Consider the following 17137-nt stretch of genomic DNA (forward strand, 5'->3'; position numbering starts at 1 on the left):
CTAGTCTACAATAAATTGATTTTTGCTGAGAAATATCAGCCGACTGGGTCTTGGCTTGAGTATTCTCATAAGCAAACTCTGAGAACAGGATTTAAGCGCAAAGCTTTTATTTGACAGGGGTTCCCAGGAGATACCTGCAGGGACATGGCAAAGTGATTCAGAGATGGGAACGCAGCTAACACTGGGTGCATCACAGGTACGTACGTATATTACCACTGTGGACAAGTGGAGCTTAATCCCATTGGGAAACTCTGGGAGCCTGAGTAAAACACATACCTGAGATGTGGCAGTGCTCACCAGTCTTTGGTTAAGGGATGCTAATTCCTTGTCCTGTCTGGTCTGTTGCATGCTGGGAAGAGAGGACTGCAGAATACAGAAAGGCTTCCCTGTGTGCTGGCAGCTGTGAGCCAGGCCACATGTGCCAGAATGGGCAAGGCGGTGTGGAGGGGAGCAGACCATCCACAGGGACCACTTTACTGAGAGCAGTCCCCAGTAGGACTTTGTCAAAACAAACAAATAACCCCCAAGTCACCCCCTCCTTCTTTCAAAGTCTGTCCTAAATCTAGGAACAGATTCCAGAGCATAGCATACAGGCCATCCCCATATCTCCAGGTCTTTGCACACACTTCCCTCAGTCTTCCACATCTCCACATCCTCCCTGTCCCTAGGGGGTCAGCTTAAAATGTCATCCTGAGTCTTCTATATCTCCACATCTTCCCTGTCCCTCCCGGGTCAGCTTAAAACGTCACCCCGAGGAAGGGCCCTCCCTACCACCCAGCTAAGGTAGGGGCCTCTACCTACGTTTTTGTTTTCCCAGATCCTTATTTTTTTCAGAGAGCTTATCTAAAATGTGTAATTTCTTTATATGTTTATTTATGAGCTTTTATAAAACATATCTTCTCCATGAGATTGGAAAAAGCAAATAAAGGGGGAATTCCATCTGCCTTATCTTATCAGTAGATCCTCGGCACATGATAGGTGTTCAAGAAATATACACCCCTATGAGGGAATAAAGGAAAGGATAAGAAGCAAGCAGAGAGAGAGGGAAGGAAAGAAAGAGGAAGAAGAGGCCCAGTAGCCCAGGAGTGGGCAAGTTGTCATCCAAGAGTCTGAGGGGCCTTCTGCTGCTCCCAGTTGTGCTGGGCCATGACTTCGAGCTTAGAAGCTGCAAACCTGCTTCCTGCAGCCTTCCCCAGCTACCCAGCGCACAGCTAGACACCAAGTCCTCTTCTCAATTCTCCTCCTTGTCAACACCGTCACCCTGGTGCTTGATAACATATCCTTCATTGTTTCTCTCCCCTTACTTATCATTCCACCCTCTTTGCCAGGTACCTCACTGGGCCCTGAATGTACAAGGATAAAAAAAACACAATCTGATCAGTGCAGAGAGAGAGTGCAGATGTGTCTACATATTTCTGCTAGGTAGCAGGAAGCCCAAACTCAAAGGCTAATGCAAAAAGCCCAGTGGATAGGGACAGATTGCTGTAGGGGTGGGGCATAAGGTTGAGTAAAACTGAGTTTTATAAAAGAGGGTCGTAGATGGTGGGTGGCAGCAGGGGTGGTGTCAGACTGGGGGTCCTTGAGAGGAGGGGTGAGAATCATACCCCCCCAGTGGTTCCCAGACTTTGAGATTTCATGGCTGTATCAGTCAGGTTTTTCTGCATTTAAGTGCCAGATAATAATCTCTTAAGCAAAAGGAGAATTTATTAGAAGGGTATATGGAAATTCTCCACTCCCACTATCATGGGAGCTAAAATAAATAAATGGATTAATAATGAATAAACAAATATATAAAGCAACAGATAGAGGGTCTTCAGCTCCTTCCTTTTCTTTTTCCTCCCTCCTTTCCTTCCTATTTTTCCTCCTTCCTTTCCCTTTTTGCTCTTCCTTTTTTCATTTCTGCTTTCTTTCTCTCTTTCCTGGAGGAGTAATGATTAAGAAAACAAACTTCCATTTATTCTCTCCTTTGTATCAGTCAGAGCCCCAGTGGGAAGCACATGGCCTAGTCCAGCTGGCTAATTAAGGAGGGTTTAATAAAGAGGCCATTGTGAAGGTGTGGGCAGGGTGAGGAGACTGCAAGAAATGGTGCGGGATCCTCGAGCGAGAAACAGGGGGAACCTTTTCTACCACTCTGCATGACAAGACAGAGGAAGGAGCAGGTGCAAAGCCCAGAGAAAGAAGCCACCAGAGAAGGAGGCTGACATGGCTTTAAGTGGGTGCAGCCAGGCCCAGAGGACGCATGGGGAACACACAGCCTGACCCACTGCTCTCTCTCCATTTCAGCCCCAGGCAGAGGAGCCCCTGCTGAGTTCCACACATGCCAGAGTCCAAAGGCAGGAGATGTTCCTCTGAAGAGGCTAAGGGACACTCTCTAGCCCAACCTGGCATGTTGTCAAAGAACCTGAGAACCCGGCTTCAGGATTGAGGAAGTTCTTTCAACTGAATAAGGTTAGTTTTGTATTTTAAAAAATTGCCCATAGTCATCTTAATTCCTGAACACTGACTAAAATTTCCTTTCTGACTGATGCATTTCTTGGTGTATCAGGAAACATCATTTTTTTTTCTTTAACCCCCTTCATATATGTATTTCTCCACTTTTTATTTAAAAGATATTTTATTATATAAGAACCACCTTGGCATACAGTGAACCTCTCTGTGAAAAGCACTCCACACAAGGTGTGAGGAGAACTCGCCCAGGCAAGGTGTGCCCGGGTGCTGGGCACAGGGCAGCCTGGCTAAGGCTGCATTCTCATGGCTGGTCCCCTGGTGCTGCTGTGCCCAGCACCCACACCGTGTTAGCGAGCCACTTACTCCACATCCTAGAAAAAACACCTGTAGAACTGATCCCTACCCTCCATATCCCCTAAGTGTCCAAGCACACACTTAGTCACAGAATTTGGGGCCAAGATGCGATGGGTTTGACTCCTTGGTGAGCAGAGCACAGCACAGCACAGCTCCCATCGCACAGAAGGCAGCCCCCCGCGCCGCTTGGCGTCCTTAATCCTGAGATGAGGAGGTGTAAACCTACCCTCTCAGGGCCGCAGCACTTCCACCCAAGTGTCCAGACCCGGGCTGTTCAAACCGTGCCCTCCACGATGTCATCAAAGAGAAAGCATGCAAAGTTCTGTTTTCTCTTTTGCCAGCTGAAGCTCTTCAAAAAGAACAGACTCGCTACGTGGGGGTCACGCAGTCTTGTTTATTTTTTCTCAGAGAACACACTCCTCTGAGCAGATACACTTACTAAGCACCAGTGAATTCTTTCTCTTAAACTAAACGAAATGCATTCCGACCAGGCGCAGATGAGAGCGGCCCGGGCCCTGGTCTGAGGACGCGCGCGCTGGCAGGGACGCGTCCGACTGCACTCCGCACACGGCGGTGCCCGCGCGCCACCTGCTGGGCAGTCCCTTTCAGTTCATCAGCAGCCCAGTGTCTGTATCGGGGGAGAAGGCTGAGAAGGGTCTCTAGCATTTGGGAACCAGCGAAAGGCTGGTAAATAATGCTGGCCACACTCCACCACCCCTTCGAAGCCGTGGCCAGCAAAATGTATGGTCCTGAGATCAGAAAACAATGTCATGCCTGCCTGGTCCATCCTGGGGTCAGCAGTCCCAGGGAGAGGAAGCTGGGGGGGAAGAAATGTCTCCCAGAGTGGACTGTGGTCCTCCTGCCCCTCCTCCGGGAAGCCCTCCTGCATCTCCGAGCACCCTTCCTCAAAAAATAGGTGCTTCCTGTGTTAGCCCACAGCTTTTCCTGTTCTCTCTTTCAGGGAACTCTTGCTTTGTGCCATGAGCTTCTTGTGGGTAGAGATGTCCTTCTACTTGTTTCTCTATTAGCTAGCGCAGGGCTTGACTCAAGGACATCTGATTACTGCCTAGGGACAAACAGGAGGGCATAGGGAGGGCTGGAACAAAGGAGGGTCTGAAGCATCCCTGCGTCCCATGCAGAATCAATGCTTAGTAGATAAGTGTGTGTTACCTGTGCCCAGGGTACCAATTCCCTAATTTATGGTAGGGAATTGGTGCCCAGATCCCTAATCATCACTTCATTCTAACGTCCTCAAGATCAGTCATAAAATATTTACTGATTACTCCCTTTGTGTAAGAGTCCTAGCTATTCACAAATGACAATAGGGGAGAAGTTAAACACACAGATATTTTCCAAGAGAAAATTCCATTTTTGTAAGAGATCCAAGGAAACTAAAGCAGAGGATGTGCTGCAGAGTGAACGAGGAGAAGTGGGGGTCCCTTGGACAGAAGCAAGGATGCTTCTCTGAGGTGACATCTGAGCTGAGAAGGGGAGGATAAGAAAAAACCAGTTACAGGTGCATCGGGGACAAGATTCCAGGTACAGCCAGGTAGAGGGGTGCAAACACAGGAGTTCTGGATAGAATGAAGCTTGGAGCTTCTGAGCAATGGACCCATAGATAGCACTTTCCTTAGTTATGAAACTGCATAATTATATGAAGATTCTCTTTAAACTGTATGTCTAAGCTCTGTGGAATTATACAGAATCTTTCCCCATAGCCCATTCCTTGAACTAAGTCAGCTGGACTTAGATAAGAATTCTATCACTGTCCTTACCTTGTAAAATCTTATTTAAACTGGTGTTTGATATGCATTCTCTAATTAGGATTTAATACTTAGGATTTAAAACATGTTCATATGTGTCCATAGGGATGTCTACTTAGTTCCATACAAGAGGGCTAACGTGTGAAAACATTTACATTTATTATCATGTCCGCTTGACAATCCAAGGATTCAATAACCTTCTACAGGGGCCCATCTAGAACCAATGTGCATTAGTAAACAGGTATGCAAAAATGAATGCCTACGCATCCCAAAGAATAAAGAAGAAGAATCAGCATTGTGAGTGGGGCAAGGACAGTCTGGAGTGACACAGAGAGAGGAAGGTGGCATGCTAGAACTCAGCATGCTAGAAAACTTTACGGAAAGAGGGAGGCTAATGATCTATTCTACCTAGAAGTGTCCAGAATGTCTGGTCACATTCTATAACTTTGCTGTCCCTTACAATGTCTGGTCTGAATAGAGGTATGCTGTAAGACTCCACCAGATTTTAAAGATTAGCATAAATAGAATATAAAACATCACATTAAAGGCTTTAACATTGATTATATATTTAAATACTGATAACCTGGATGTTAGGCTAAATAAAATATATCCTTAGTGTCACCTGTTTCTTTCTTACTCCTTTAGCTGTGGCTACTGGAAAAAATTTAATTACAAGGCCAGGTGCGGTGGCTCATGCCTGTAATCCTAGTACTCTGGGAGGCTAAGGCAAGTGGATTGTTTGAATTAAGAAGTTCAAGACCAGCCTGAGCAAAAATGAGAGCAAAAAATCTCTACTAAAAATAGAAAAACTGAGGTAAGAGGATCGCTTAAGCCTGAGTAGGAGATTGCTGTAAGCTATGATACCATAGCACTCTACCCAGGGTGACAGCTTGAGACTCTGTCTCAAAAAAATTTTTTTTTAATTATATAGGGGCTCATGTTTGTGGCTTTCATTATATTCTTACCAGACAGTGCTCAGTCAAAACAGATTCTAACCACAATGCCCCATGGTTTCCTGGGTATTCACCCAAGTGCTGCAGAGACCAGACATCATGGTCACTTCCACCCTCTAACCACCTGCCTCTCATTTCCTGAAGAACTGACACAGCAGAGTGAACTTGGTACATCTGAACTAACTAGGGTTAGGGCTACTGGTTCTGGCTTTTCCCGGTTGTGTGATTTGGGGGAAGTCCCCTTAGCACTCTCATCGATTACATGGGAATCAATATCTGTCTTTGTCTTAAAGGACCCCCAAGCTTGTCGGTCCAGGCCTCACAGCTCTCTACACCTCAACTCCAGGCTACCTCTAGGTGTATCTCCTGCCCTCCCCTCCCCATCATCTTTCCCTTATGCTTCTGGAACTTTCCAAGGAACCTGCATCTTAGGCTTGCTACTCAATTAGTTAATGACTAAAGCAACTAACACACATAAATACTTAGAATCATTCTCGTCCCATAAAAAGGAACCAATGATTGTTAGAAAAACAAACAAAGACCAACAACAACCATAAGAAACAAAAATTGCATCTTCCCTAGTGGCCATAGTTATTTATGTGCATGTTTTAATGCACATCTTAGCCATGCTAGTGAGGCAGGGCACTCTTCTGTGACTTCTCTGAGCAGCTTTCTCAGGCCTAAAACATAGAGAACATCAGGAATGTTGCAGCAACAACATCATTCCTATTTCCTGTCTCATCAACCACCATACACAGTGACAGGTGAATTTTCACCCAGAATAAAAACCCTCCAGCATCCTTTCCCATCTCCTGAGTTTGGAGACAGAGTAAACAGCTTTTGGCAGATTTCAACACCTGAAATTTTCATGGAAATGATTCCTAAGTTTTGCCTGCCCACGGCTCCTCTGTAAAACCCCGCTACTGCTGAAGAGGAATTCTTTGTGTGTGTTCTTTTAGAGGTTTAACCAGGTCTACATTGCAAGACCTGCTCAGGGAAGGAAATCAATGCAGATGCCACTTTATTCTAGAAGGAAGAGAGAAATGAATGGCCAAAATCTCAACAAAAATACACATCGTGCAAAAGGAAACACCTTCACAGTCCTACATCTCTTAATCCCCTGTTGGCTAACAGAAGCTAAGGAGATATATTTAGGGCCCCATATTTTAGGAAAAATCCATAAAGCTCTCAAAGAAAAAGGAAAAATAAAGATCAAGAACCTTAAATGTAGGCAGCAACTATACCTGAAAGTACCATTAGCCTGAAAGTTAAAGAGTGGTAAAGAACAAGAACAAGTGGAAAGTTAAAGAGTGGTAAAGAACAAGAAAAAATTCCCAGGTGTGTAATAACTACTCGGAAAGCATTTGTCAAGGTTAAGAGGATTTAATTACCCTTACTGCACTGTTCTTCCATGCCCCACCCGGAGAACAGAAGCTCGCCCCCATCCCTTGAAACAGCCCCCTATCTGTTTGAAAGATGTCCTTACAGCCTTTAGTCTACCACAGGACTGGGCCATACCAGCCATGGTCAATGCTTGTTGAACCAACAATAGTCAGTCAATCAGGAAGTCACAAGCTGGTGGCAAGGAGAGTGGTTGAGAAACACTTGATGGAGGACAAAAGAGAGCCCAGTTATCACAAAGTATTACTTTAGCAGCTTTGCCAATTAAACCAAAGCAAGTCTGCTGAGTAAGGCTCCTACCTCTGAGCTGTTTTTGGAGACACTTCATGATTCACACCCAAATCACACAAGATTAAAGAAAATACTGGATAAAATCAAGCCAAACATTAATTTCAGGGGAAAGATTTTATTGGATGAATTAGACAAATATTGGTGTTGTGCTTCAGAGAAACCCACTTCTTTCCTCTGGCTGCAGGAGCAGACACAACCTCAATGGCAGATGGAGAGGGCGTATGAGTTATTTTAAGTGAGCTTGCTCCATCCTCCCCTTGCTGGCCACAACCCCACACTCACACCCACCGTGCTAATCTGGCAGTCTTGGCCAGAACTGAGGGGAATGTCCATTTATAATAGGGATTCGATTATATGGCTGGGCTTGGGAGGAGATGAATGGGATTTGAATGAGGATTCCCTGCCTGAGCTAGCCAGGGAGCTACTAGCAGCTGGCTGCTCCTAGCCACACTCGAGGGCTCTAGCCAGGGTGGATTGATGCCCAGTGCAGACACCAAATTTCCAGGGAAAGCTTGTAAGTTAAGTAGCTCCTACAGAAGAACATAAAGTAAGTTAAAAGCAACAGTAGTTTCAGAGGATTCCTTCTTTTGCTCATCTATTGAGCCCCTACTATGTGCTGGATGGACTGGTAATAAGGAGGGAGGAGGGGAAAGACAGCATGCCAGAGCCAGGAGTATCCACATAGGCTAGCTCTCAACCACCACCCTTCACTTACTGTGGCATCTAGTATTATTATTCTTGCTTCATTTAAACAAATAAACAACTTTGGTTTCCTTACATTGGTTCACACAGAACCTTATAGTACAGTTGTCTCCTTGTCCTCTGGACCACAGATGGTTAAGATGCTATGGAACCAAGAAGAAAATTGAGGGTGTGTGTGTGTGTGTGTGGGAGAGACAATGACAGGAACAGATAGACTTGGCCGAGGTCACCCTGACCAAGTGGATGGCAGACTGGTATGAGGGCAGATTGTATGATTCCAGAGATTCTGTATCTGTACACTCGTGTGCGTGCATGTGCACATATGTGTACACAATCCCTTGTCAATGTTTATTATAATAATCCGAACCACTTGAATAATTAAAAAATGTTCTTTTATACTCCCTCTCCAAGCACCTGTCACCACCATGTCCTTCCAACCTTTATAGTGGCTGCGCTCAGATCAATAGAACCAATCTAACACTGGTTAGATGCCAGAATAACCGCCACTGCCCCGGAGATTCCCGGGGCCTGCCCTGCTGCACCAGGTCCTTTGCTCGCATTCTCGCATTTACCCTGACAGCCGAGCTATGATATAGGCTTTATGGTTATGGCAGGACTACAAGAGAAAGTGCTGCTCTGAGAGGCTGTGTGACTTACTCAGTCACAGAGCTGGGATGTGGCAGGATTAAGAGTATAACTTCATCACTGTGTGAAGCTAACGTTGAGTTCCTTTCACTTGCCTGCTGCTCTTTGCTCAGAAGAGAAATGCAAAACTCAAGATGGAGTCAGCAGACACTTATTAATCACATCAGATGGGTTCATATAACTAATTCTCAATGGTTGGTATCCCCCTAAACCTCTTCTAAGTATCTGATGGCCTTAGGGTCAGGGACAGAAGAATGGGATATGTGACCCATTGGCCAGTCCATTTCTTATCTTCTTGTCATGGATCAATTACAAAATCGTTCATCTGGTTTGAGTTCTCACAAGTGAGATGTGGGGCATTTGGTTGGGCCACCCCATGGAGGCTTGAGCCTGGCTACCACTTTTGGTGAAACCATTTACTACAGTGTTTCAGCAGTGAGAACAACAGAAATGACTTCTATTTGTGAGTTATTTGTACTTTGAGGAGATGAACAGTGTTGACTTCTTGGTCTGCTTTTCTAAGAGTCTTTCAGCTGCCCTCTCAGTGGTCACAGCTCTGGAAAGTGCATCTGATAGACTATTTCCAAACACACCATTTGCTGCATGACCAAGAGATATAAAAGCCCAGAAAGATATGGTGAGTGGACCGTGTGGAGGGCAGCGCATCATTTCCATGGCTGCTGAGGGAAGGAAGCTACCTCGGTGACTTCTAACATCTGGTTCCATTTTGTTCTTTCTTTAAAAGCTGATAATAGGAAGTTAATTCATTCAATAGCATGAGATTCAGGTTTGTTTCATTGACCCTGCTCTATTCCAATTTGGCACAAATAAGCAAGTCTATATTCAACCACACAAACATGTAACTCCTACTTCCCCCAACAAACATCCCAACTAAGTAGCCTGGAGATGGGTAATGTGCTAAGCTTTTCAGACTTACAGATGTCTTGAGACTTATACATCTTTTAAAAAGTTAGTGGCTTTTTCAGTCAGACTTTACAATAATTCTGAGTTACATTTGGAAACAGCCAGTTAATTTAGCTCTTTTCAGATAAAAAGATTGCTCCAATTGAATATTACCGTAAGTCCCGTCTTGAAGCATGCATATGGGATCCACATGAGGTGGTCATGACTCCATTAATACCAGGGTGATTAGAGCAAAGTCAGATGATGATGGAGCCCTCACAGGAACTGTTTCTAAACAATGATGCAAGCGAGAGGTGACCTGGTCCCCACAATGTTTGGCCAACAAACATTTGTGTAGCAGGCATTGCTCCTATTTTCTAATTTTGATGAACAGAAAAAGCTATGCAGGGTGGATGAGTACATGTGCATCTGTGTGTATGTAGAGAGGGATTGCTAGAGAAAACTATACTGTAAAAATTGGAGTTCACTGTATTATTATTTATACTTTTCTATTATTTTTTATAATTAAATAAAGATACACAAACCCCAAAGGATGTCTTAAAAAAAATCGTGACTAGTCCAGGGAAGGCACACACATGTCACACCTGCTACCACGGTCCCACCAGCATCCACAAGAGACACTGTCAGTCAACAAGCCTGGCTGCCAGTTCATAATCTCAACACGTCGCTCCAGGAAGTCTCTACCCAGGGATCTGGGCTTGATGATACCACGGGCTGTCTTGGACTTTGCCTAACCCCAACTTATTCCATAGAGAGTGAAAACAATGCTGAGAGAAAGAAAGTGGCTTATAACCAGGTCGCCAAGCAATGCTACTAGATAGGATGTGGATAGGAAATGGAGGAAATCTCAACAGTTTTGATTCTATTAAAAAGGTGTTGAATATCTTTCATGCACAAAGCACTGGACTTAAGCAATGTAATTTGGGGATAAATCCCATTGGAATGAATTTCCAGGGATCTAGGGTCTGATATGTTCTATCAAATGAGACTATGGAATCAGTGGATCTGGAGCTAGTGTGTGAATGTCCATTTATCATATAAGGGGAACCATTACAGTGGGTTCCATGCTGTCTAGAGTTTCCATATATTGGCAGATGTGAAATAAATACATGCATATAGATATATATGATTTAGATATGACAGCATGGTAGTAAACATATTTATCTTACCTTATTTAAATATTGAGTGTCAAAGCACTAGTCATAAATTATTTAAAACAACCTTTACAATACTATGAATCGAGCAGTGTTAAAGTGAAAACTTTTGCAAAGTGTCATCACTGTTAACTGAAGAGATCTTTTAAAATCATAAAAGCAGAAACACAGAAATACAGATTTCTCTTACCAGTGGCCTGAGTTCTGGATGCGTCAGGATATATCCATTATTTGTGATTGCAAAGGCATAACCGTGAATCCCTAACTGTAAGAGGAAGCAAGAAAGAAACTTTCATTAGCTTGCTCCCTGGTGAATTCACGAAGCATAAAGCAGCCCGGCATTTAGTAATTTACAGCTTTAACTTGGCATTCATAACCCTTATCAGCACAATATTTCATTACAATGAATGCAAGGCACTGATCCTTGACATTTGGTGGAAATGAAGACCTGTCAAAGGATAAGCTCAGCAAATAGCACAATTTAAAATGTCACAGCCCCACCCTGGCATCCAAAGGCTTTATTTTTATTTATTTAAAACAAAAACAATTACTTTAAAAAAAAAAAAAACAAAAACAGGAAAGTAGTTAATATTTCTGAAAAGGCCTTATGTCTGAATGAAGAGAATTTCATCAGTCAGAGCATCCTCTCTCTGCCCGTATTAAGGAAAGCGGGGTCCTTCACTTTAGGGTTCCCGAGATCTGTACCCAGAGGGGCCATCTCAAATAGGCATCCCCAAGGCTGCCATTTTCCATAATTCTTCAAGGATAAAAGTGCGCACCTGCCCCAGCCCCAGCCCACAGAGGAGCCTGCCAACCCATTTTATATCCTTTCGTCTTCAAATTATGTGACTGCCCAGCTTCGCCACGCATGCTTCCACCGACACAAAGCCTGGGTAATTTTCTATGCAGAGCCTCGCTTAATTTATATTTTCTAACTAAATGGGACTATGGGAAATAGTTTGCGAGCAATGAAATGTTTTATTAGCTTTAAAAAGTATGTAATCAAATTTAACACCGCACTTATTTAAATAATAATCCCGGCTTTTTGACAATATTTCTATTACACAGTTGACTGCACCCATTGGCTACAATAAATTTACCTACAAATCATTCATGTATTAAAATGGCCTCTGGCATAAAACTCACACTGATCTCTCTCTCTGAAGAAAGAAAATTGAAGCCACTTTTACCAAAGCAGTGAACAGGAGAAGAAAAACCAGGTATCTATTTTTTTTTCCTGAGGAATTATTTCATAGTTCTGAGCCCTCACTGTTACTTTTCTTTAAATTCTCTGCCACTCACATTCTTGAATATGATACTATTAAATGATCCAGACAACAGAGTTTACAAACCAAGAATGACCCTGTCTGCTTGTTAGCTTAACGTCAAGGTGATGTGAAATTAACTTCAGAGAATTTAACAGCAGCAATTAAAAGTTTCCGTTGCATTACATAAAGCAAATACGCACGTGGTAGTCAAGGGCAACAGACGTTTTCTCCTGGAGTTACCTTGCACAGCAAGTCTTAATAAGATTCTGCTGGACTCTAATGGTAAAAGTATATTTCATTATGCTGTGAAAGATAAACCAGAGATTTCCTATCCTTTGAGATGTATATCGTCTCTTTCATCTTGTCTCTTGGAAAAATGTCAGACACAGTCAACACTGCATTAATTACCATTATTACGTCCCAGCTGAAGATGGACTGGAGGGGTCAAAAAGGACTCCGAGAGTTTGACTTTTTCCAGTAAAGGCAAAAGTGATATTTGATTGGGAATTCAAACTCAAAATTAGACCAAACAAATCCTATTTTATAGTCAGCTCATGTATTCAATGTCTTCTAATGGACTTGAGTTTTGTTCTTGTTTTGCTTTGGGGAAGCAGTATTCATAAGAAGTAGGATTCCTCTCTTTTTTTTTTTGCAGTTCTTGGCCGGGGCTGGGTTTGAACCTGCCACTTCTGGCATATGGGGCCGGCGCCCTACTCCTTTGAGCCACAGGCACTGCCCAGAAGTAGGATTCCTCTTAATACGCTGGGCTTTTCTTAGTATGGCACTTATCAAAATGATGATTATCAATTATTTATGAGATAGATTATAAGTAATCAAAGCATCGGTCAGGAACATTGATTATTTAGTGACCCACCAGAATGTAAGTTCCATGAGGGCAAAGGTAAAATCATATCTTTTAAAATGTATGGAGGCTACACTTGTGGTTTTTCTTTCGTGTGGGCATGTAGTTGTTTATATACTGGTTTCATATTAGTGTTAAGTGCATTGGATACTTCCCCCCAGCCCCATTTTTGGGATATTTTACTAAGAAAAATGTGTTTCAACTCCATCCAGGTAAACACAAAAGGTATAAAGTCTCCATTTTTTCTTCCGGTTCAATAGTACTCTATGGTTGCTTCCATGTCTTGGCAATTGTGAATTGAGCTCCAATAAAAATTCTGGGGCAAATGTCCTTGTGGTAAAATGATTTTAGTTCTTCTGGATAGATACCTACTAATGGGATTGGAGACTCCGACACTACAGAAAGAACACACACATGTATAATCTAGTAAGGGAGAGGGGAGAGGAGGAGATGGGAGGGGAAAGGAGGGAGAGTGATTGGAGGGATTTCACCTAATATGCACAACGTGAGGGTGTGCAGCATGCCCCCAGGATGAAGGTCTCAACTACAACTTGAACTTTACTTTAGAAATGAAAACAACGTAACCTAAACATTTGTACCTCATATTAATCTGAAATTTAAAAAAGTATCTATGTGGAGGTACAGTTGGGAAGGAGGGAAGAGAAGTAGGGAAAGGAGGAAGCAGGGAAACAGTAAATGAAATTGCATTTAGGGCAGATTCTACGAAGCTAAGCTAAACCTTCCACCTCCTCCCCTGAATGCAGAGATTGAGTGCACTCTCTCACCCAAGGTCTTCCACACCACCGACTCTGCCTTTGTCCTCCCTCCACCCCACAAGATACCAAAGAAACTCCTTTCTTAGTGATTGCCAGTTGCTAATGGCCACCTAATTGCCAAGCCCTCTAGGAGTTCCCCTCTCAAATCTTCCTAGTTCTATTAGCTGGCTGCCTCCTCCCCCTTGACATTATTTCCTCAGCTTCCAGGCCCCACGCTCTCATGTTCCTCCTCCCCCTTGGATCCTCACTCTGCTGCCTTTCCTCAGCAGTCCCTTTCCTTAAGACTCTATCCTTGGTGGCCCTTGTCTTCCTTAACTGCCTTCTCCTCCAGTGATTTCCAGCAACTACCTACAGATTGTGGATCCCAGGCCATGCTCCTGCCCGGTTGGTCTCTCCTCTTGAGGGTGATCCAAACACCCAAGGGTCGATCACCTCTTCCCTGCCCCTTCTTAGGCACCTCAGACCCGCTCTGTAATGGGTCAACAGGAGTTCTTTGATGCTGCTTCTCTCTCTCTCTCAGTAGGCAGCACGACCACCCAAGCAGACTCCCCAGTTAGAAACTACAGCAGCATCCTTAGAATTTTCTCTTTCATCCCCACCAGCCCTTCAAACCAAGTCATTTCTCAACCATCCTTATTTTATTTTCCCTGATTTAACCCACTATCTGACCTTACCACCACAAATTAGTCAGCAGCTTTCTACAACGGTTCTGAACTGTTCTTCTTGCCTCAGAGGTTGGCCCAAATAGTCATCCTCCAGTTGGTCAAAGTCAAAGGTAACTCTGACCATGTGGCTCCCTTTTGTAAAGTCCACTGGAGACCCCTTGGTGTGTAAGGTAGATCCCACGGGCCTGTCCCTGAGGTTTCCCCAGGGTCTGGGCCCTACCTGGGTACCCAGGCTTAAGTACCCCCTTCACCCTCCTGCCCCTCAGAGCACATGGCACACCCCTGTAACCAACCCTCTCTCCCATTCAGACCTTTCATCACATGGGGCCAGCTTCCTAGAGCAGCCTCCTCGCTCCTCCAGTGAGTTCTCTCCCATGCTATGAGCTCAGCCTTAGGATCACCTCCTGTAAGGAGTCTCTCCTGCCTCTCCTTTGCCTTCTCTTTCCCATAGGAGAGATAGGAAAGATATCTCCCTTACTAGATTATACATGTGTGTGTTCTTTCTGCCCCACAAAACCCAAGCACATTTCCATCCCCGCTTTCACCTTAATGCATAGAAAAGCTATGCATGTTCCCATCTTGCCATGCTAGCTAGTTTTCCTTCCTTCCTCTGTCATATTTCAGGATGAACCTGTAGCAGTGACTCCTCCATTAGAATGAACTCTGTGGGGAGGGGACCATGTCACCCACCTTTGACTTCTACAGTCCCTGCCACAAGGGCGAGCATGAGGCAGGCATCCCAGTAGTGTGTATTTAAGACCAGTATGATTTTACTCAAGTATTACCTAATTCATCTTAAAAATGTGAAATAAAGTAATTGCAGCAGAACTTCCATAGCTGACCACCTTCCTACACTGACCACCTCTTTAAGTTGACCTAATTTTCATAGACTGGACATGCGCTACATGTATCTATCAGTCCAGTAGGCCTAGCTCCTTATGTTGACCACCTTCCATATGTTGACTAGTTTGTTACAGTCCTTTGGGTAGTCAACTTACAGAGGTTCTATTGTATTAAAAATAAGCCCCCCCCCAAAAGCTGATTTGCCCCAGTAGATACATAACCCATCCTTCTCAAACCTGTACCTGACAAAGTCTTCCTAATGTTAAGAAACAGTCTAGTTAAAATCCTTCCCAGTCAACCATTCTGAGAGAATAAATCAAAACGTTTTGTTGGTTGGTTGGTGGCATATAGATATGACTTAAGGTAGATGTAAGAAGTGAGGCTCTGAGCAAATCTCAAAATACATTTTTTGGATGAGTCAGAGAATCAAACGCTTGCAATATGACAATGTCCAATATTTGTTTTGGGTCACAAATCAGTATGCTGATGAAATACCTAATTCTTGTTTCCTCTGAAATAGAACTGGTCTTCCTGTCCTTTGTAATGTGCAGTCCTGTGGTGTAATCGAGAACAGATTGGACACGAGGCCTTCCAGCTCTTGGGCTTGCCAAAGGGGCCCTGGCCCAGAGCATGCTCTCCTGGAGGCCAGAAGCCTGCGTGGTCCAACAGCCTGGGGAAAGGAGGCACTTCCCTTCCAACTGGAGAGACTTTGGGCTAATGAAGTGAACCCAATTATAAAATGGCTCGTTATGTTAACAGAGGCTGTGGTGTCTGGAAATTATTGCTGGGGTGTCTGGAATTCTTAATAAAAATTACAGGAAGTCTGATAGCTTGTAGGAAAACCTATGAAGCTAAGGGAGAAAGAAAGAATTCTATCTTCTGGGAAAACCCCAAGAGCCAAGGGGTGACTCATCTTTACAAGGTGTTAATCAGGAGGGCAAGGTGTGATCTGAACTCTGCTCCCTAGAGCTCTCCTCTCCCTCGGAGAAAGGCCCATTTGGCCATGCCCGTCCCTGGCTGACTTGTACACTTTCGTGAGTCTCTTTAAGAAAACTGAAGGACGGATGCCTTAGGTTAGCATATGCTGTCCCTATATCTCTGCTTCCTAAGCTCAGCCCTGGAGAAGGCGTAAGACAGAAGAGTCTGCCTTTCAAACCCAGCCAGTTAATTTATTCTAGCCTACCTTCCTCCATCCTCTTGTTACGCTTTGTTTCATTCATCTTTTACCAGCTGAGTGATGTTGAGAAATTTCTTTCAAGCACCCTTACCTAAAAATGAGGCCAATGTACCCATTTATGAGAGTGTAATAAGAATCCCATAGGAATAATGCATGTAAAGTACTTTGGTTTATACCAACTATATAGCAAGAAGTTTCATAAACATTTACTGTATTTTAGTTATGATGATGATTTTATTTTCACATCTTAATTTCTCTTTTTTTAAACTTTATCCAAATTAATATGAGGGTACAATATTTAGGTTATATTGTTCTCACTTCCATTTGTAGAAGAGCCCCTCACCCAGGGGGCGTGTTACACACCTCACAATGTGCACATTAGGCACCTCATGTCCTCCCTTCTTCTGCCATACATCCACCCCCACCCCACTCCTGCTTCTCATTACCACTCAACTGGACTATAATAGTGTTTTCTTGTTCTTAGGAACATGTAATTGTTTATATATTGATTTCATATTATTATGGAGTACATTGAACATTTATCTTTCCATTCTTACAATACTTCACTGAGAAGAATGTATTTCAACTCTAAGTAAATGTAAAAGATGTAAAGTCTCCATCATTTTTAATGGCTGCATAATATTCCATGGTATACATATACCACAGTTTGTTGATCCATTCTCGGGTTGATGGGCACTTAGATTGCTTCCATAACTTGGTGATTATGAATTAAGCTACTGCCATTTCTCTTATCATTCCTCAGAGTACTGTGGTTACAGAGGTTAAAATCATGGCTTGCCCACTTAAAAGTTGAGAGATTGGCAAAATATTTAAGCTTCCTATGCCTCAGTTTCTTTAGCCATAAAATAAAGGTTATTCTATTTTATTTATGTATTTATGTATTTATTTAT

General features: G+C 43.5%; 1 protein-coding gene across 2 annotated transcripts in view; it reads right to left on the bottom strand.

Moving 5' to 3' along the window:
* The window catches only part of CACNA2D3 (calcium voltage-gated channel auxiliary subunit alpha2delta 3), a 913362-nt gene that overhangs the window by 214142 nt on the left and 682083 nt on the right, over positions 1–17137 (bottom strand). For both annotated transcript variants that reach the window (XM_053599985.1, XM_053599984.1), the window contains one exon: positions 10826–10900. In XM_053599985.1, the coding sequence (XP_053455960.1) occupies positions 10826–10900 (75 nt within the window). The remainder of the gene's footprint in view (positions 1–10825; positions 10901–17137) is intronic.

Source organism: Nycticebus coucang, chromosome 8, assembly GCF_027406575.1.
Source record: "Nycticebus coucang isolate mNycCou1 chromosome 8, mNycCou1.pri, whole genome shotgun sequence".
Taxonomy (NCBI): domain Eukaryota; kingdom Metazoa; phylum Chordata; class Mammalia; order Primates; family Lorisidae; genus Nycticebus; species Nycticebus coucang.